The sequence below is a fragment of the Triturus cristatus genome, chromosome 11 (genome assembly GCF_964204655.1).
Source record: "Triturus cristatus chromosome 11, aTriCri1.1, whole genome shotgun sequence".
In the NCBI taxonomy this organism is placed as follows: domain Eukaryota; kingdom Metazoa; phylum Chordata; class Amphibia; order Caudata; family Salamandridae; genus Triturus; species Triturus cristatus.
The window spans coordinates 1,065,469,534-1,065,491,415 of NC_140594.1; the positions used below are offsets into that span (position 1 = coordinate 1,065,469,534).

Below are 21,882 nucleotides of genomic sequence, written 5' to 3' on the forward strand. Positions count from 1 at the left end.
ATGTCCTAGAGTAGAGGTCCTCGAGTAGAGTGGCTTAGAGTGGAGTAGATGTCCTAGAGTAGATGTCCTAGAGAAGAGGTCCTCGAGTAGAGTGGCTTAGAGTGGAGTAGATGTCCTAGAGTAGAGTGGCATAGAATAGAGTGGTGTAGATTGGAATAGCATAGAGTTTTGTTGAAGGCCATATAGTTGAGTAGTGAGTCGTCGAAAAGAGTTGGGTAAAGTGGCATGTAGAGGCATAGAGGGAATTGTGTAGACCTTTGTCGAGTGACATAGAGTGGAGTGTTGTAGTATGGAGGGGTGTAGAGTGGAGAGGCACAGAGTGGCATAAAGTGCTGTACACTGGACTGGACTGGACTGGACTGGAGTGGAGTAGAGTAGAGTAGAGTGGAGTGGCGGAGTGCAGCACTGTATCGTAGAATAGAGTGGAGTAAAGTGGCATGGAGGGATCTGATTGTAATAGAAATCCTCTCACTTTGAATTCAGAGAAAGAAAATTAAACACTAATCTCCCTCAGAAGACAAAGCCTGACATTTGACTTCTGTCTTTGAATGCACAGCAAATGTGACAAGATAGGAACAAAATTTAAAGGCCTGTTTACAGAAATCAAGCACTGGTTGAAGAATATGGCAAATAGAGCCTAACTCAAGCTGGACAGCCTATAACAAATAAAGGCAGCAAATAGAAGGCACGCAAATGTGAGGTAGACATCACAGATTCAATGATAACCAATGGGTGAAATGCATTCCCAGGGAAGCTTTCTGAATGTCCCCAAAGCATCTTTTGCAAACCAGACAGCTGTGCTGTCTGGCAGGCTACGACCTACAAAAGTAGAAGTGCTCTCCCCTAAGGAATTTTTCGATCTGAATTGTTTCCTCTCTATTCTTGATGTGTCAAGTGCTGACTTTGCTCGGATACTGGCAGCTATAAAGAGCAATACCGTAAACATGCTCATAGGACCGCAAGAATGCCTTTCTTTCTTATGCCTGTCTTGAAGAAGCACAGGAAGTACGTCTGACTCACAGTGAGAAACCTCTATGTTGGCATCCGCTTTTTACAAAAATTCTTGCCCTTGTGGTGGCCTCTGCCATCAGTATAATGTTAACTGTTCTCCATACCTGCACATGTGATTCGAGTGGCATTCAGGAAAGGTGCAGAGTCTCAATTAAGCTAACACATGAAACTCTTTGTTCGAGGCATGTGAGCTGTAGATCACATGTTTTGCATGTTTGTCAGCCAAAGCCCACTTCCGAGCCTAAACCTTCAAGCTCTAAAGCCAAGATAGATTCCCAACCAAAACCTTCGACACCGAAACCCAAGAAACAACCCTCTGAGTCGAAACCCTCAGCACCAAAAGGATATTCCGTCCCAGCTCCAAAAGCTTTGGTGCCGAAAAGCAAGACTTGCCTACAGCACAACCTGATCCAAACATAGACACTGTACCTCCTAAATTGGATCCGAAACAGAAAAAACTGTAAATTCACCCTGACACAGGGCATATCCATGCTAAACCCCCACATGCTTTCTGATGACAGCCCATGCAAAATTCCTTTGAAGAAAAAAAGTGAAGGCACTAGTCCTTTGCTTACACTTTCATCCCCTCCTTCTCCCTCTCCACCACAGCTTGATCCAGTACATATTACACCTAGTCAGTCTCCTCCACCTCAATTTAACGCGGGTGACACTGACGATGATGATGCACAATTACCAGATCCTTGGACGGACTACACAACTGATCCTCCACAGGATACAGACCCAGATCTTTATCGCGCCAGGCCATCTCCACCTGGTGATAATCTGTCATACCAACAGCTTATTGCTAGAGTATCAGAATACCATGGGGTGGAGCTACATAAAGTCTTTAGAGGAAGATTTTCTCTTTGACACTCTAGGATCACATAAATCCATTCAGACACTGCCTATGCTATAGGGTATGTTAAGGCACACAGACAATATTTTTAAAGATCCTGTCTGTGCCAGAATCCTTAGTCCTAGAGTAGATAAAATTATAAATCTGCCCCCAAAGATCCTATTTTTATTAAGGGTCAGTTACCACTTGACTCTTTAGTGGTATCAAATACTAGAAAGAGAGCTAACTCTAGCGTCTAAGGATGCCCCTCCCCCAGATAAAGAATCAAAGCTTATTGATGCTTCGGGTAAACGGATGGCTGTGCAAGCAGCTAATCAATGGCGTATTGCCAATGCGGAGGGCTTACGAGCAAGATACGATAGAGCCCACTGGGACAAAATGAGACAATTACTTCAGTTTGTCCCTGAGGAACATAAGACAAAGGCGTGGGATTTAGTTCAAGAAGGGAAACTAATATCTAATGCCTCTATCGGATGCGCTCTAGATACAGCTGACACCGCAGCTAGAGAGGTAAATACTAGAATCTTACTATGAAGACATGCATGGTTACGGATATCGGGATTCAAACCTGAAGTCCCAATAATCCATCCTAAAAAAAACCTTTGATAAAAAACATCCTTTTGGCCCTGAAGTCGATCTAGCGCTCGGAAAAATTAAAAAGGACACTGATGTAGCAAAATCAATGGAAGCGCGTCAATCTCTCTCAAATAGAGGTTCCTTTTGGCGCTCTTTTAATAGGGGAGGGTTCAAGTCCACAGGCATTGACCAGAACACTTCCTCCTACAAAGGCAGTTCCCAATCATCTTTCACAAGAGGATTTTTCAGAGGAGGTTACAGGGGAAATAGTCCCGGGGCAGAGGTAAAAACACCACACCTCGCAAGTTCAGGCCTGTCATCACAGTTTGAGTGGTCTCTCATGGGTGACATAATACATGCTGCAGCCCATGGGAGACCCCTGATGTACCTATGCCCTGAGTAACTTAGTACCATATACTTTAGACTTGGAAGGGTATATTAGTAGCCAATTAGAAAGGTACCAAAGTACTTACCCTTGTCAATTTTAGGGAGAAAGCACAGTGATTGGGGTCCTGATTGGCAGGATCCTGGTCAAACGAGTCCAAAACACACTGACACCAGGAAAAAAGTGGGGTAACCATGCTAGAACGATCCTACAATGTCTTTCGAAGCAGGTGGAGCGTGTGAAAGCAGGCTGAGGAAACTGCATTGATTTGGTGGTTCATTGTGAGCGATGCCGAGATACTCTTCCAGGGGATCCTCTTCAATAGTCATAAGCACTGAATATTCCCGCCCATGTGCGGGGACCCCGGAAATAATAAAAATTTTATTCGAAAAACATATATATATATATCTATATCTATATATATCTATATATAGCTCCCATCTAGGAGGCCAACAGTGTAATTACACACATAAAAACTGTATTTGCCAATATATATAAAAAAACACAAGAGGGCAAGTAGCACTAGAACTCTGTTTTTAATATCTCTAAAACTTCCAGTTTTTCTGCCTTCACTCGACGTTTTTTTGCCTTAGAGTGAAAGGGACACCTTTTTTGAGTTCCAGAAAAGGTTTAATTTCTTCAGAATGCCTTCTTTATTTGACCCTTGCTCTGCCTGTGGCAAGAAGGCCAGATCTGATACACACCCTGTGTGTGTTCTCTGCCTCTCTGTATCTCACTCTTCTCACAATTGTCATCATTGTAAGAAGCTATCGAGGAGAACCTTAAAGGAAAGGGAGAGGAATCGTCTTTATGGCCTCTCTGAAAGAGGTAGGTCTCCTGTGATGCAGCAAAAGAAGAAGAGAACTCGGTCGACGTCGAGAGGAAAATACAGGACCTGTTCTCCATCGACGTCGGGATCTATGTCGAAGCTACCGACAACGAAGAAATCGGCGTCAAAGACGTCAATGATGCAGGCGCATCACCAAACATCGACAACTAAATCATCGTCGCCGAAGGTGACAGGTCCTCCGTCGACGTCAACCAGGCGGCGTTCGACGTCGAGAGACAAGTCTCCGGCGCTGGGTGGGCGATCGACGTCGAGGCACAACACTCCGTCATCGCCCCATCATCTGCAATCGACGTCGAGAGGCATATCTCCGACGAGATCAGTCCAGAGATCTCCATTGTCGAGGCACAGGACATTTCCTTCGACGTCGAAGCAGAAGTCTGTCGAAACCAGGTGAAAAATTGTCGACGGCAAGACATCACACGTCCAAGATCTTCGACGTTGAGGCAGCATTCTCCGTCGTCAGCCGTCCATCACCGATCGACGTCGAGACACCAGTCTTCAGAACGGGGAAGGCAGACATCCAAGCAAGGCACTCCACCGACGTTGGGCAGACGTTCGGCGTCGAACACGTTCGGCTGCAAGATTAAGTCCCCCTTCCAAGAGGAGGAAGTCTACGTCGAGACAAATCTCTGTTGAGGCGGCAATCGGTGCAGAGGCGCTCCAGATCACGGTCGAGGCTTCCATCCAAAAAGGTCCCACCTCCAGTAAGCTTATCCTCTACACCACCACCGACATCTAGAACTGGCTCGCCCAGTTCTCATCCAGGATCACCGTCAAGGTCTCCAGAAGTGGTGATCTCGACATCCTGCAGTCCAGGGTCAGGGGGACACCAAGAGTCTCCAACCAGGTCTGCACAAGAACAAGTGACCTCCCCTCCTCCTGCAAAGTCTCCTGAGGGGCGAGAGAGACACAGATCGCCTTCCATTCATCTATCACCACGGTGGTACAGGCCGTTGCATCACTGGGCCAAACCTCAGCAGCAGGGGTCCAGCATTATTCAAGTCCTCTTCACAGAGCGTCGTTGTCTCGTCTGGTGGAGGCTGTTGATAGAAAACGTCATCTCTCAAGAGACAGAGCTCACAGTCGCACACCTGCACGCTCGCGCAGTAGGAGGTCTAGATCTAGAAGCAGGAGGAGAACACACAGATCTTCAACTCCGTCCTCTTCGTCCACTCTGATGTCCCACAGAGACTACTCACCTACTCTGACAGACAGTCCACCGTCTAGGGTCTCTCCGGTGGATGATATCTACACTTTTCAGGACATTCTTGGTAGAGGGGCGGCGAAGCTAGGCATTCCTATGCAGACTCATCAAAGTAGTACCGCTCACCAGAGGACGACTCGCTCTTCCTTAGAGCTGATCCTCCCCCAGATTCTGTCATAATTGCTGCGGCAAAGAAAACCCACGCTGTTGCCTCCTCCTCTACTGTACCACCTGACAAGGAGAGTAAAGCACAGGATTCATGGGGTAGAAAGGTCTGTGGCACTTCCGCCTCCATGTTGAAGGTCTCCAATGCATCAGCTCACCTGGGCAGGTATGACAGATCGCTGTGGGACTCACTGCAGAGATTCACTGAGAAATTGCCACAGGAGGACCGCAAAGATTTTGAGGAAATCTTGAAGGAGGGCAGTTTGGTGTCAAACCAAGTTATCAGCGCTGCGGCGGATGGAGCTACCCTTTCGGCCCATGCTTATGCTCATGGAATATGCGCCAGAAGAACATCTTGGCTCAGACTGACCGCGCTCAAGCCAGACGTGCAGGCACATATCCTGAACCTTCCCTTCTCTGGTTCCTCTCTGTTCGGGGCTCACACTGATGAGATGTCCTGCATGAAAACAGAGCTGGACACACTGAAGGCAGTGGTCCTCGAGAAAAGGAAGGAACTCCGCAAAAGATACAGGCCTTACAACCGGCGATCCTCCCAACAGAGGGTTCAAACCCCTCATTGGCAAAAAAAACAGGATCAGCATGGTCAACATCGATCTCAGTATCAGGGCAGACGTTCCTCCAGAGGAGGAGGAAATCAGCGCCAAGGTAACAACTCCGCCAAGACGCAGTCAAAACAATGAGTTCCCACTTCCCCCGTCACTGTTCACCACACCAGTGGGGGGGAAGTATCGCAAATCATCTCAATGAGTGGCGAGCTATCACGAAGGATCGGTGGGTGCTAGCTACGCTGCAACATGGGTACTCTCTGTTTTTGACACCATCCTCCCTCAATTCCACCAGTTCCATCGTTGTCACCAACGGAAGCTCTTACAAAAAGAAGTGGCCAGCCTTCTTAGAAAGTCAGCCATCGAGAGGGTGCCAGTTGCTTAGAGAGGGAGAGAAGCTTACTCAAGAGACTTCTTGGTAAAGAAGGGTCGAAAATCGGAGTACAGACCCATTCTGGACCTGCAGGCGCTCAACCAATCCATCAGAAAGGAGAAGTTTCGCATGTTGGCTCTCCATCAAATATATCCACATCTCAGACAAGGGATTTGGATGTGTTCGCTGGATCTGCAAGTTGCGTATTTTCACGTTCCAATAAATCGGCATCACAGACAATACCTGAGATTTCTGGTGGGATCATCTCATTACCAGTTCAAGGTTCTGCCCTTCGGATTGTAGTCAGCCCCCCGGGTGTTCACGAAGTGCATGGCGGTAGTGGCAGTCTCACTGCGACGCAGAGGAATCTTCGTGTACCTGTACTTAGACGATTGGCTGTTGAAAGGCCCCTCTCCAAACAATGTGAGGAATCATTTCCTGATATGTTTCGCACTTTGTCACCGGCTGGGCCTGCATGTAAATTTTGACAAATCGACTTCACAACCAACTCAGAGAATTCATTACTTAGGTGCTCTGCTAGACTCCGAAGTAGGAAAAGTGTTTCCTTCGGAGGAGAGACAGTGCTCCCTCATACAGAAATGCAAGCTGGTTCTGCGCGACAAGAGGCTACCGGTTCGTCTGATTGCCTCCCAGTTTGGGTCAATCATGCATCTTCCTGGTTCCCAATGCCAGCCTGCGAATGCGTCCTCTTCAGCAGGATCTGAGGAACAAATGGGACCAACAAGCAGCTCGCTGGGACGAAAAAATAAATCTTTCAAACGCAGCAAGAGCCTCCATCCTGTGGTGGATGAAGGAGGGGATTTTGTAAGTCGGAATTCCATTTCATCAAACTCCGCCTGCTCACACACTGATCACGGACGCTTCACTGCAGGGTTGGGGAGCCCACATGGGGTCTCTCCAGACTCGAGGTTTATGGTCACCAAAAGAACGGTCCTACCACATCAACATGCTAGAGCTGAGGGCCGTGCACCTAGCCCTCAAGGCTTTCCTTCCCTCGATTCCGGAAAATTTGATCTTAATACAGACAGACAATACCACCACCGTGTACTACCTGAACAAACAGCGGGGAACGCTCTCACGCACACTGTCATTGGAAACGCAAGCGCTCTGGCATTGTCTCCTGGCACGAAATCTATCGGTCACAGCAGTCCACCTGCCGGGAGAGCAGAATGTGAGAGCAGACGCTCTGTCGTCACTTCGAGGACAGAGAAGACTGGGTTCTCAACGACTAGGTCGTAGAAGACATTTTCCAAGCGTCTGGTCGTCCCACCATCGACCTCTTTGCGGACGAAGAAAATACGAAATGGCAAAACTTCGCCTCAAGGTTTTTCCGACCAGGATCGAAGGGGAATGCCCTTTTGATAGACTGGTCAGGGGCATTTGTGTATGCCTTTCCACCCCTCCCTCTCATTCTGAAGGTGGTGACGAAGCTGTCTTATTCACGCACAAGGATGATACTAATTGCCCCGGACTGACCGAGGCAATGGTGGTACCCGGACCTTCTACATTTGTCGGAGTGCCATCACAGGAAGCTGCCGTGCAGGCCGGACCTGCTATCGAAGATGAATGGGAGGATTCATCACCCCAACCTTCCCTCACTGAACTTGGCAGCATGACTCCTGAGGTCCTCTAGTATGGCCACTTAGGACTGTCACAGGACTGCATGTCCATCTTGAAAGAAGCAAGAAGGCCTTCCACTAGGCACTCGTATGCGTGCAAGTGGAAGCGTTTTTATATGTGGTGTGTTCAAAACAATTGTAACCCAACCAAAGGGCAGGAAGAGGTCATCCTTCCATACCTTCTCTATCTGGCAAAGGCAGGTTTGAAGTTTCATTCCATTAAGCTATCACTGCATATAGACGTTCACCTTCTCAACCTTCCTTTTTTCAATAACAGGTTGTTAAAGACTTTATACAAGGATTAAAGAAAGTTTGCCCTCCAGTCCGGCCTCCTTTTCCACCCAGGGAGCTAAACCTGGTGCTATCAAAATTGATGGGTCCGCTTTTCGAACCCATACACAAAGCAACCTTACAACACCTTTCTTGGAAGGCGACTTTCTTGGTAGCGATCACGTCAGCTCGCAGAGTGAGCGAAATACAGGCTCTCTGCTCTACGGAGCCTTATACAGTCTTTAATCTGAATAGGGTCGTATTGAGGACGCACCCTTCTTTCCTTCCTAAAGTGGTGTCGGATTTTCATGTAAATCAGTCTATATCTCTGCCCACTTTTTTTTCCAAATGCCTCCACTCCAGCTGAGAGGGCTTTGCACTCTTTGGACTTGAAAAGAGTTTTAAAATTCTATCTGGATAGGTCCAAGTCCACGAGAAAATCTGATCAACTATTTGTTAACTATGGGTCGATCAGGACAGGTTGTGCAGCTTCAAAGAGGTCCATCTCCAGATGGATAGTTTCATGTATCAAGCTTGCCTATCAACTAGCGCAGAGGCCCCTTGGGTTTTCTCCCAAGGCACACTCTACCAGAGGAAAAGCGGCTACTACTGCTTTTCTCCATAACGTGCCGTTATCTGAAATCTGTAAGGCGGCGACTTGGAAGTCTGTCCATACATTTACGAGGCACTACTGTCTAGATTCAGACAACAGAACAGATACCCAAGTAGGCCAGGCCTCCTTGAGGAATCTATTCAGCAGTTGATTCCGACTGTTATTATATGTTGGCTCATTCTCTCATTTGCTTGCAGGTGGAAGATGGGCTTGCTATTCCATTCAGTGCTTATGACTTTTGATGAGGATCCCCTGGAAGAGAAGGATAAGTTACTTACCTGTAATCCTAGTTCTCTTCCAGGGGTATCCTCATCAAAGTCATAAGAAACCCACCCACCTACTCAGGCAAATAAGATTTTTCTTCATTGTTAGAAGATATCTTTGTGCCCTGTTCTTCAGGATTACGCAAAGAACAACTGACCTAACATCCTCTACCTGAGGCATGATAGGAAGCTGGGGGTCATGGCTGCCTTAAAGGCACGGTGCCAGTTTTTGTTGAAAATGCTTTCATTTTCTATGCTATTGGTTCACAATGCAGCCGGTAGGCTAACCATGTCTACTTTATTTGCATTTTGCTTTTTATGAGTACTTTGCTCATTAAAAAACAGAGTTGAAATGCTACTTGCCCTCTTGTGTTTGTATATATATTGGCACATACAGTTTTTATGTGTGTAATTACATTAAGCCTCCTAGATGGGAGCTGCATTGATATGGGAATATATATAAATATATAATATTTTCAAACCACCTCCAATTTCACTACCGAAATGAGACTCCGACACTTGGGTGAGCTTCACCATCCAGCTTCAGTTTATTAGCTTTGCTTGACGTGTTTCGGCACACTTGCCTTTTTCACACTCTGACTAGGTCCAGAAGTGCTCCTCAGTGGTTCCTTCTTTTTCTTTGTCTCATTGAGTTTATAGTTTAGCTTCCAAAACATCAATACACGCTATAACCTCTCCGTCGGTACCCCGGATGGTCATTGAGCTGGAAATTTTTTTTTCTTTCCATTATTTCCGGGGTCCCCGCACATGGGCGGGAATATTCAGTGTTTATGACTTTGATGAGGATACCCCTGGAAGAGAACTAGGATTACAGGTAAGTAACTTTTCCTTGTGTGCGTGGTCTGTCAGGGTGAGGGTGGGGAATATCAGAGCGGCTGGCCACCATGAGTCGTCCCAGGCTGAAGGGATGAGTCCCAGGATGAGTACTTGGGTCTTTTTTGAGTTGAGCTTGAGGCAGCGGTCTTTCATCCAGGTGGCACCGGCCTTCATTCCACTGTGGAAGTTGGTTCTGCTGGTTGTGGGTTAGTTGGTGAGGGAGAGGATCTGATGAGTGTTTTCGGTGTAGAAGATGTTTTGTCCGCGGATTCTGATGATGGCTATGAGGAGTGCCATGTAGACGTTGAAGAGGGTGAGGGAGGAACCCTGGGGCACTCCACAGCTGATCTTTGTGGTTTCTGAGAGGATTGGTGGTAGTCTAACTCTGAGTCCCATCGGTAAAGAAGGAGTTGATCCAGTCCAGTGCCTTGTCACGAATGCCGGCGTCGTGGAGTTTCGTGATTAGGGTGCGGTGGAAGACGATGTCGAAAGTGGCCAATAGGTCTAGTAGGATGAGGGCTCGCCCCGGTCGAGGAGGGAAAGGATGTCGTTGATGGCGGCAAGGAGTGCGGTCTCCGTGCTGTGTTTGCTTCGGAAGCCGAATTGGGAGGTGTCCAGAACATGGCTCACATCAGTGAACTCGGAGAGTTTGGGCGTTGATGGCCTTCTCTATGATCTTGACTGGGAAGAGGAGGAGGGAGATGGGAGATGGGTTTGAAGTTCTTGAGGTCTGTCAGGTCAATTAGGTAATCGATGTTCCAAAAATGTTTACATATGGCCTCAAATTCTAAAAGTGTCGATTAAGGACTCCAGCATAGCAAAAGCTTTTACTTTCTGCAGAGATCGTAAATGTCATCAGCGAGTCATTGGGTAATTTCTTGAGCAATGATACGGTGACAGTCCAGTGGTTTCAGAGGCTCGAAGTGTCTTGATTAGAGGTGGTACTCCTCGACAAGCTGTATATGTGCTCCTTGCTATTCCTTCTGGTCTTCGGTCACTCTCTTCAGTCTATCCCGTGGGCACAGCATCAGGGGTATCTTTCTGATTGCGTCCAAATCTCAGAGGGCACTGCACAACAGTTGCAGTGGTGGCTAACGAACAGATTGGGTCACCGGCAGATCCCTCTCTCTTCCCCAACCAGAGTTCACAGTGGTGACAAAAGCATCACTTCTGAGGTGGGACGGACACATGGGAGAGGTGGAGATCAGAGGCCTCTGGTCCCCGGCGGAGTCCGGGCTCCACATCAATCTTCTGGAGCTCCGGGCGATTCATCGTGCACTGAAGGCATTCCTTCCCTCTGTCGGGGGAAGAGTAGTGCAGTTGTTCACGGATAGCACCACCGCCATGTGGTACTGCAACAAACAGGGCGGGGTGGGGTCGTTGACCCTATGACAAGAGGCTCTCCGCTTTTGGACATGGCTGGAACATCAGGGCATATCTCTGGTGGTTCAACACTTGGCGGGTTCTGTGAACGCCAGGGCAGACTAACTCAGCCGCAGGTGCATGATAGATCACGAGTGGCGCCTTCACTCGGAGGTGGTGCAAGGTCTCTTTCAGCAGTGGGGAGAGCATTGGTTAGATCTATTCGCCACCGTAGAGAACACGCAATGTCAGCAAGTCTGCGCGTTGGAATTTCCAAGGCGGCACTCGCTAGGTGACGCTTTTTGCCAAGAGTGTAGTTGCGGACTGTTGTAAGCCTTTCCGCCTATACCACTTCTGCCCAGAGTGCTGCAGAAGATCAAGCACGACCGGGCCCAAGTCATTCTTCTGGCTCCGGATTGGGCGCAAATAGTCTGGTATGCCGAGCTACTCAACATGGCCATCGATCTTCCGATCAGACTGCCTCTTCGGGAGGATCTTCTGTCGCAGCAGCAGGGGACGGTCCTCCACCCGAACCTGTCTAGCCTCCACCTCCTTGAGTGGCGATTGAGCAGCAGCAGTTGACGTCATTTGACCTTCCTCCCGAAGTCTGTAATGTTATCTTGGCAGCCAGGCGTCCCTCCACTAAAACGGTATACACCTGCCAATGGAACAAATTTGTGGCATGGTGCACTGCAAAGGCTGTGGATCCCCTTTCTGCTCCTCTTTGAGGTTCTCTTGTTCCTCCTTTCTTTGGCCCAGCAGGGCTCTGCTCTGGGCACTATCAAGAGCTATCTTTCGACCATTTCTGCCTTTCTAAGGCTCCCTGAGCAGCCTTCTCTCTTTAACTCCCTGGTTGTAAATCGTTTTTTAAAAGGCATAACTCATCTCCTAGCTCCTATTCCCTTAGTTATGCCTCAGTGGGACTTGAATCTGGTCTTGGCCTATTTGATTTTCGCTCCCTTTGAGCCGCTTCACAACTGTCCTTTAAGACTTTTAACTCTTAAAACTACATTCCTGGTAGCCATCACATCTGCCAGAAGAGTGAGTGAGCTCCAGGCTCTTTCATCCAAGCCTCCTTTTCTGGCTGTACATCCGGACAAAGTTGTCCTGCGAACTCGTCCATCCTTTCTTCCCAAGGTGGTCACCTTCTTTCACATCGGACAAACCATTACTTTGCCCACCTTCTTTCCGCCTCCGGATCCTTCTAAAGAGGAAGAGAGGCTCCAGCATCTGGACCCAAAACGTGCGCTTTCCTTCCATCTGAATCGCACAGAACAGTTCCGGGTGGATGGCCAACTCTTTGTTGGCTACATGGACGCCAAGAAAGGTTGGGCCGTACACAAGCAAACCATCTCGAGATAGGTCGTTTTGTGTATTAAAGCCTGCTATTCTTCAGCTAAAAATGAACCTCCAGTGGGGCTACGCACCCATTCCACCAGGGCGACGGCAGCCACTACTGCTTTGTAACGGGGAATTCCTCTGAATGACATCTGTCAGGCAGCTACGTGGGCATTGCTGCACACGTTCACCAAACACTACTGCCTGGACAGCCAAGTCCCGAGGGACGGCTTCTGTGGCCGTACGGTTCTCCAGGACTTTCTGGTGTGATCTTGGTTCGCGGACCCACCTCCGGGGTTGGTATTGCTGGGGTATCTATTATAAGGTAAGGAATCTATAACTGTTACTTTCAGATGAACAAGTTACTTCCCTTCAGTAACGATATATCTGTAAGAAACATAAGTTAGTTATAGATTCCTTACCGCTCCACCCATCCTCCCTGTTCTGCGAACTGATTTCTAAAGTTAGACATCCTTTCAGGGCCCTAGTTTTGTGCACCAGTGGTCAGTGTCTTGCATGGCTCTGCGTTTCTGGCGCGGAAAGTCGTGTACAGAACTGACGTCAGCGCACGAAGGCGGCGTCTAAGTAGCTGCCGCGACATCATCCTGGTGACCACGACGAACACGGAGCCAACCGACACCACCTTTCGACGCGTAGTTACTGCTGACGAAAAACTTTCCGGATCCAGTCTGACACCTGAGGGTAATTCTAAGGTAAGGAATCTATGACTAACGTATGTTTCTTACAGATATATCGTTACCAAAGGTAAGTAACTTGTTCATCTCATCATCAGAAAAAACATTTGGCGGTCGTTCTTCTTCTCCCTTGATCCACTTCTAAGATTGTCACCAGAGTATGCATCCAAGATATTTGGGGTGCCCGCACGCCTCAGGCTCATTCCCTTCCATACTGACTCTGGAGAAAAAAAGAGACTTAGAGGGTGATGAAATGGACGCCCTTCAGGAAATGCCCTCAGTGCCACGCCAGATATCATTGGGCTGGCACGCAGGGTGTTTGTAATATGTGTCTGCCTGCAGTACACTGAGGAAACTGCGGACATCTTCCCCAAACCTAACCCACTCTACGTCGAAAAGGACGACACAGGTTCTGCAGGCGTTCCCGTCCGCCAGCACATCACAGAGGTTATCTACTCCGACTTCTCGGAGACCAAAAAAAAATGAAGAGGCAGAGGACGAAAGTGCTCAGTCCACCTTCCCCAGCTCGGTTCTGCATGTCAAGATGATGTCGAGGGTCGGGAGTACTGTCCTCAGGGTCCAGTTAACATTGAGGTAAGGTGTTGGGATTGAGACTGGAGCCATCCATGCCGTTCAACCTCATTCGGTCTTCGAGCCCAAAGAAGTACCTGCGCTAAAGTGCCCAGGCTCACTTCGAAGCCAAAGACCATGTCGGTGCCCTGGCAGTGCTAGCCACCAAAAACTAACATCTGCATGAAAGCAGCCTCGACTGCTGACTCTGAAGCCTCTGGCAGGCCCACCCTCAAAGAAGCTCATTGAGCGGCAAGAGTCTATCTTCCACCGCTGGACATGGATGATTTCTACTGGCTCTAGTAGAACAGTGCCTTAGACATACAGGTTTGCTTTTAAGGACTTCAAGGTCCTTATTTTGAACCCCCAGTACCTGTGCCCAAGGGATGGAGGGTTAGTGGCCATGGACAAGCCCAAAGCTCTCCACCCACCTCCACTTGCACCATCCCATCCATAGGGGCCCCTCTTCCTTACCTCGGTCCTTTTCGGAAAAAGGCAGTTCCAGTCCCTATTCCCTGATAAGAGGAGTTGGATGCCCCTCTTTATCCATTTCCCACTGACGACCCCTGGGTAGACTGGCGCCATGAGTCCCCATGAGTGTCAGTAGAAAAAAATAAAAAGATTACACATCGCCCATTTTCATATATACTCTCTTTTTGATGATCATGTAATTTGATAATGTAATTTTCTGATTTCCAGTGCTCTGTGGGACATCGAAACTGGCCAGCAGACTACTACCTTCACAGGGCAAACTGGCGATGTGATGAGCCTTTCCCTTAGTCCAGACATGAGGACATTTGTTTCTGGTGCCTGTGATGCTTCATCTAAGCTTTGGGATATTCGAGATGGAATGTGCCGACAGACATTCACAGGACATCTATCTGATATCAATGCAGTTTGTGTAAGTTAAATTTTTTATTTGTTAATTTACCTCTAAGTATGAAGAGCCTATTGCATTCATGAGAGCTACTTAAAGAATGTGGTGTTTCAGCCCTTGCTGCTCTGAGCTAAATTGCCTCCTTTAGTCAGCTCTTCTGTCTAGAGAGCAGTTATAAACACCCTGTTTAGCCCTTTAATTTTGTTTATTATCTTGTATTGAAATCCAAATCTTCATATGAAATTTTTGTGAAAACAAAAAAAAATCCCTTATTTAAATATTAAATCTATGTAAGCAACATTATCATCTCTTGAAAGCTTATGTGCTGAAAATCGTAGAACAAAGCTGAAATAGAACCGTTAAGCAATTAAAAAAATTGTAGGTGATATTTTTATGGTGCTTTGAAACTTTTAAACCTTCAGCTCGAAATATAATAAAACCTAGGTCTTAAAGGCACATGTCTCTCATTTAATGGATGTAGAACTGCAAATCAGAATACCTTACCAGGTAAACATTGTTTGCTAACATTTCAGTACTCTTCCCTGGCACCATTTGGAGTTTCTCAACTGTCCCTGATGCCTTTTTCCTCTGTTTTGCACCTTGAATCTTTCATAGTTTGCATATTTGGCACCCTCTTCCTGTATCTTGAACACTGTTAAAAACACTTTTTTTAATATCTTGTGTGCCTTATGAGTAATGCATAGTGCTATCATTAATTGGGAACAAAAGATGTTAACAGGAAGCTCAGATTTCAGTTCCATTAGGGTGTAGTTATATTCCCTTGTACTCCATTGAAGAAGGATCTGAAAGCAGCAATGCATACCATGGGCCTAAGTGGAGTTCTTTAATTTAGAGGCCATTTTGGATCTTCTGTGACTGTATACTGTGTTGCTGGCTTACCAGTTAGATTAGTGTAGTATATTTCTACCTGTTTATTTGCTTTTCAGCTTTACTTTGTGATCTTGGTAAGCAGTGACTATTAAGTTTGATGAAAGTGGCTGTGTTGAACATGCACAGTGAAGTTGCTCAGCTTGATATGATGCAAGCAGCATGGTTGTGAGTCTCTGCATTGTTCAAAACCATAGTGAAACTCAAAGAAGAATGGCAAGCCGGCAGATGGTCAAGAATGGTGAATAAATTCCTAAATTGGTTTCTTAACCTCTTAAACAGAGGGGAATTGCCTATAAGGCTCCTTTGTATTGCTATACAGCTATTCATTCAAAGTACTTTGAGAGGAATTTACCCTATTTTAAAAAGTTGTATTTGTTTTTTCAGTGTCCATCGTGGTATCAGATAGCTATTTATATCTGCAGTGCAAATGATCTTCTTCCTGCCTGTGCATTTGCTAGAGCCGTTTATCTAACAATAATATCAGTAGAGGCACAACTAGCTTTGAGACGCTAAATAATGATGGTAAATAATTGAATGTCATTGACCTTGAAACCCAGCACTTCTGCATCAGTGTCTCTTAACAAGTCACAGTAAATGGATATCTCTAGGGACCTGTCATGTGAGTATTCTTTGTAGGGGCAACACTGAGATTCGCTAAACAATTGAGATGTGACAGTTAAGATGTTGATGCTAACATTAATTGACAACTGTTTCCCCATTTTTGAGTTACAAAACATGATGGAAGAAGATTGATACTCGTTCCCTCCATTAGGTGGTAGTATCATAGAACTTTGTTCTTCTTTTAAGGGAACATACCGCCTGTAAACTGATGTTACTGGATTACTTAGGCACATTCTCAACCAGGAAATGGATGCTCTGCTGAGAAGTTTTTCCATCACTGAATCCACATTGATAGTTCTAAACCGTGAATAGTCAGGTTTATATATGTCATAAATGAACACTTTAAGCAAGGTATACAATCTCTTGAAACTTTCTGTTTGAGGCATGTGAGCTGTAGATCACATGCTATGCATAGATCGCCATCTAGTGTTGGGTTTGGATGTTTGCACTTTGTTTTTGTTCGAAGAAGTCTTTCCAGTCACGAGCTAGGTGACTCCTCTTTTCAGTGATCGTGCGCATGGGCATCGACTCCATCCTTGGATTGTTTTTTTCTGCTATCGGGTGCGGATGTGTATTGCTGCACTCCGGTTCAATACCGTTTTCGGACCTCTTCGACGCGCAATCCACTACCCTCGACGGTATTGTGATCGATCACGGTTCCCCATTCGACGCGCATCGTCTCACTTCGGAAAATCTTCAATCAGGGAAACTCGTGGCAGGCCATCGGGCCTACCCACGCCGACCGCACTAGCAGTCGATGGAACGGACTCCATTCAAAGTCTATCCCGAGTGTCGTGGTAAGTTTCCACCCACCGACTTGCACGAAGTGTGCAACCTCTGCTTGTCCCTGGAACAGAACGACTGCGACGCATGTCGATCGTTTCGATCGAAAAAGACTGTGTGACCATCAGGCTCGACGACACGACATGCAACACCAGAGTGGCTCCGCACCGGACATCTTCGACGAAGATTCCGACACTGAACATGAACCTCAAGGAGCCGAGGAAGAAGAAAAACGTATCTCCGTGTCTGAAGCCTACTCCGACACGGAAGTAGAGTGTAGGAAGGTGGATATCTGACTATGGTTACCCCCAACTTTTTGCCTAGTGTCTAGCTGGTTTTTCGACTTAGTTGGCCTGAGATCCTGCCATTCAGGGTCTCAGGCTGTCTGCTCTCTCTTTAAAATGGACTCCATGTACCCTAGGTACATACCCAATTGGTAAGGATCACCTTATTGGACCCTGTACAGTGTACCCTAGATACCCATGGCATAGGTGTACCCTAGGCCTCCCAGGTGCTGCAGCATGTATTATGCCACCCCTGGTCTGGCCTTCCAATCAGACACAACTGGCTGATCACTCAGCTGGGGCAAGGTCGTGTAATCACCCCTTGCTTAGATCTAGTATACCTATATCTACCCTTAAAATAGACACATGTGTACCTGTGAGCCACTCCTATGGCAGGCCTTAACAATCCTGGAGGCAGAGTGCTTGGTAACATGTGAGATGGTGCTCTAGCATGAGCTGAGCCTGTCTGCAGCTTTCGGAACCATGTCCTTACAGCTGTTCTATGATATAGCCTACCATATACTCTTAAAGTACCTTATAATCTTAAACGGTTATGGTAACTATGGTTTGGCTTTATCAAAACATGTCGTGTAAGGTGTGTAACACTTTGGAATAATACCCCCATACCATTTCTGGCATTGAGGATATTATTCCTCCCTAATAGAGGGAGAAGACATGTTGAAACCTACTTACCCGGTTAAAGTTAACCAGAGCCCCAGTATCACAAAATGGATGCTGCTGCCACAGACACAAGTCTGACCTCCTGCTGCTGGGAGTCCTTCCAGCGAGGGAGGCTTGGACAATATCCTAACACTTAAGTCGTGCAACTTATTATGACAAACAAGAACTCCGTGCATCTCCCTATATAACGTTATATATTTTTCACTGTGCACTCCCCATCTGAATACCTCAGCCATGCTACGTGTTATAACAAACAAGAAGACGACGATGCAACTGACTAAAATCTTCAGTTGAGTCTCTGTTGTCATACCAACACACTACTGCCCACTCTACTCTCACAAGCGTTTTTTTTATACGATGTTACCGCTACCTCAATACTTTTCTAACCGCCAGCAAGATATATCTACTTACTTCTTTTGTTGCAGGGATTCTGCTTATACACAGAACTATGCGTAGAACCCCAGGACCTCAGTGAATTGTGGTGTACCAGAAACTCACCTCAGAACCCAGAACCCAGTATCCGGCTAGCATAAGTGTCCCATTCGTTATCCGAGATTTGGCTCGGCAGTCCCAATGAAAAGACAACCCAGAACAAGCGACTCAGTATACTCGCAGGAATGGTGGGAATCGGAAATACCTGTTCGTATATTATTCTCACATCAGTCCACAACAAGAATAAACGGAGACACGGTGAAAATAAAAAGAGTTTATTTTTATAGACCACGTGTCCTCAGATGCAGTACTTTGGCTAATACAAGCAGACAAATGATTATAATTAAAACCATCAGCATCGTTACAATACCATAGAATATAAAAGGAGTGATCATGTTATAATGACAGTGGATACTACCACCTTACCTTTACTGAGAAGCTAATATTATTATTATGCTAATAGAAGGTCTCTTAGGCTTGAATGGGGGACCCCATACCTCAAAGATCAGCTTAGTGAAATCACATCACAGGAGCATCAGGAGTCTTCTCGCAGGAAGGCTCGTCTTCGGTCTGAATATTAAACATGATGTCTGCAATATTAAAAGCACCAACTTTCAGGTATTCGCAGCTGCCCGTGTGTTATGGCTAAATAGTGGGTCGATCAACCTAGAGTGAAAACATGCATTGTCTAACAACCCAGACTGTTTGTTACACCCTGTACAGACCAAGGTCGCTGCGCAGAGCTCGGGATGGTAACAACAGATTGCTTCCGTGTGAGGCAAAGCGCGAGTCAGCAGTTTGTTTAAACAATAACCTGTAGACGCAGTGTCGTGTGCAAAAGCAGCAAGATGGCTTTCTAACCTCTAACGTGGTTATGCTAACTTAACAATGCATATACGTATTAAGGGAGTCCTTACTACACTGTGGGATAAGGTACACCTATATAACAACGTGCCGCTACTCTTATAGGGCACGTTACATATATCTCTCCCTTTATTTAGCCATTTAATCTCTTGACCATGAATCCTGTTTAAAGATGGCGCCCGTAATCTACTCCTTTCTCGTACGACACTCACAGCGGCGGGTCATGTGACCTACACCCACGCATAAGTCCTACCTCCCTCTCCACCACGCTACCTCCCGGACTCGGTGGAGAGGGTAGGTGAACGTACGCTACTTGGGAAGCAGAGATGTAAGTACACTTAATCGACTATTCCCCCTTTTCTCCGTCCTTCATTCTGCCTATCATAAGTGTCCTGAGCCATTAACATACGAGCACACCTCCGACGTTTGCTCTTACAAACACGCTCTAACGCCACGTTTTCAAGAACCTCCACTTGTTACATTGCTTGATTACCTGTCAGCTCATATAGCTGCTAACTCCTTTAATTCTGACGATCGACTTCGTACTCGTCATCTCTTTGATTCTGTGTATTCAGAAGTTGCCATACTCCGTGGACTTTGTGTGCGATCAACATACCACGATCTTTTATGCAGTCGTGCCTACACACCTCGATAACATTTTGCGCACACTACTTGAGGCACATCCAACAAATTCAACTTTATTGGCAGCATTATTACCGGGACAATACCTCTCCAGAACGAAGGATACTTCCTTTGGTATATCCAGTTACTGACCCCTTGACTCGGTTGCAGTCCCTCTCAGCCCCAGCACACTCGCATGAACGGTTGAATGTATATCCTATTGGACACAGACTCTGAGTACAATAGGCAGTTGTTCATGTATCCCAACATTGCACATGATAACACATCCTACATCAGCCCCCCTTGTGTTGTTTAATAGACCACTCTGGATTGTTTTATTCTCTGTTGCTCAAACATACTATGACATTGGATTATATGTTTTTTTGCATTTCTCGTTTTAATCTAGTCCTATGACTTTGAGGAATTCTTTCCCTTGTACAGTCTACCGAGTACTGATGATGACAGGTTAATGACCGATTAGGGTGAGTCTTCACTGTACGGATGCCTGCTGCTCTTAATAGATGTTCCACTTGGCGAGTAGTCACTGTAGCTCACCAAGGGTTCCACCACTACGCCGTTTTATTAAGTTTGATAGATGTTGCGACTCAGCACCACATTTTACTTAAGCCATAGAGTGTGAGTCACATTGAAGGTTTTTCATTCGAACCACCAGTTACTAGTAGCACTTGTTCTAACCTTTGACCATACCTTTTTCTTTTCAGGTAGTTCCTGACATCAACAGGTATTGAGTCTAAATTTGTAGACAATTTACAACCCCAACTTGAATAGGTCCATACATTGTAGATATAATATATTTTTTGATAAGGTCCTGAAGAATCGCGAGTAGAGATACTCATTGCGAGAAACATGTTGACCAACTCCTGACAGCTACATGCCACTTTAATTAGGGACATTACACCCGTATGAGTGCTATGTACACACGTTTTTAATCCTAGGTAGGAGGCCACCAGAATAAAATTCGTTTTCATCTGGCACTCCTTACCTCTTTTTAACAACACTACCCCATATCTACAATTACCAGGCCCCACACCCGCACTTCACCAATACGGCAGTCGGATAAAAGATCTCCGCTAAAGTGCCCCTTCGAGGGAGCCCGTCGGGCATTGCACCGCCGGCCCGACGAGGAGCAGCCCAAATGATGAAGCATGACACCTGCAAGGGTGTGTGAGGGCATTCAAATCAGACATATGGATTTTCCAATTAGGTCTACACGGTGCTTCTAGGTTATGTCAGCCTTCTTGTTGACACCATTCTTCCTTTTTGAGGAACTATAGGAACACTTGTTGTTATCTCTGCGACGACTAACCTTTGTTTTCATCTTGCTGGTCCGGCTCCTCCAGACTGGCACCCGCTCCTCTGTGAAAGAGAAGCACCCCAGACCTTCCTTGTCTGCACCAGAAGCAAGTCCTCCATTCTGCGTGGGTTCCGCTTGCCAAGGCTTGTTGGGTCCTAATTCGACATCGACGCCGCCGACAGCAAGAGCCTTCGTGGGACAGCTCACCTCCTGGTCCTGGTCGTCCTCGACGCCTCCTGGTACCCGTGGCTGCTGCGACAAGCTTCACCTCTTCACCTGCACCTGCACGACATCGCCTGGTTCCTTCCTGGTTAGTTCCCGGCTCCTGGCTGGTGACCTAGACTCTGTCCCTTCTCCTTGCAGGTATCCTTCCTTCTTGATTCCGTCCTTGGGATCCACCGGACACTCTTCACTGACTGTCTGTCAGCAACTTTCCTTCAGGCATCCATAGGAGTCCACGACGAAACCCGACGCAAGTTCACACCTATGCACCCACAGCCCGTGGGCTAGGTAACTTGAGTACTCCGGTGCTCACAAGGGTATTGACTATCCTAGCGTCTGGTTTCCAAGTCTCGACTTCCTAGCTATTCCAGAAGTGTCCTAAAACTGTTAAATTCTAATAACTTCTATTTCTATCGACTTTTACGCATTACGCGTGAGTGTTTCCACTCTGCACCTGAATCCCGTGGGCCTCCCACTTCCTAACCTTTGGTAGTATAGTGTAGCCCCAGCGATTCCCTAGGCCTATCCTGTGTTTGTGACAGTGGTCCTTATACCACTTACTTAGTATATGGTTTGCGTGGCCCCTAGGGCCTAACTGTATTACTTACCTGTGTGACTTAATGTATGCTTAAATAAGACTGTGTTGTACTTACCTCGAATCTCATAAAGAGTGCTGAGGGTTTGACTAGAATAAATACATTCTATTTTTATATATAT

The 21,882-nt window shown here is 46.7% G+C and overlaps 1 protein-coding gene across 3 annotated transcripts in view; it reads left to right on the forward strand.

Moving 5' to 3' along the window:
* The window catches only part of GNB4 (G protein subunit beta 4), a 684,865-nt gene that overhangs the window by 597,766 nt on the left and 65,217 nt on the right, over positions 1 to 21,882 (forward strand). For all 3 annotated transcript variants that reach the window (XM_085635394.1, XM_085635395.1, XM_085635393.1), the window contains one exon: positions 14,274 to 14,475. In XM_085635394.1, coding sequence (XP_085491520.1) covers positions 14,274 to 14,475 — 202 coding nt within the window. The remainder of the gene's footprint in view (positions 1 to 14,273; positions 14,476 to 21,882) is intronic.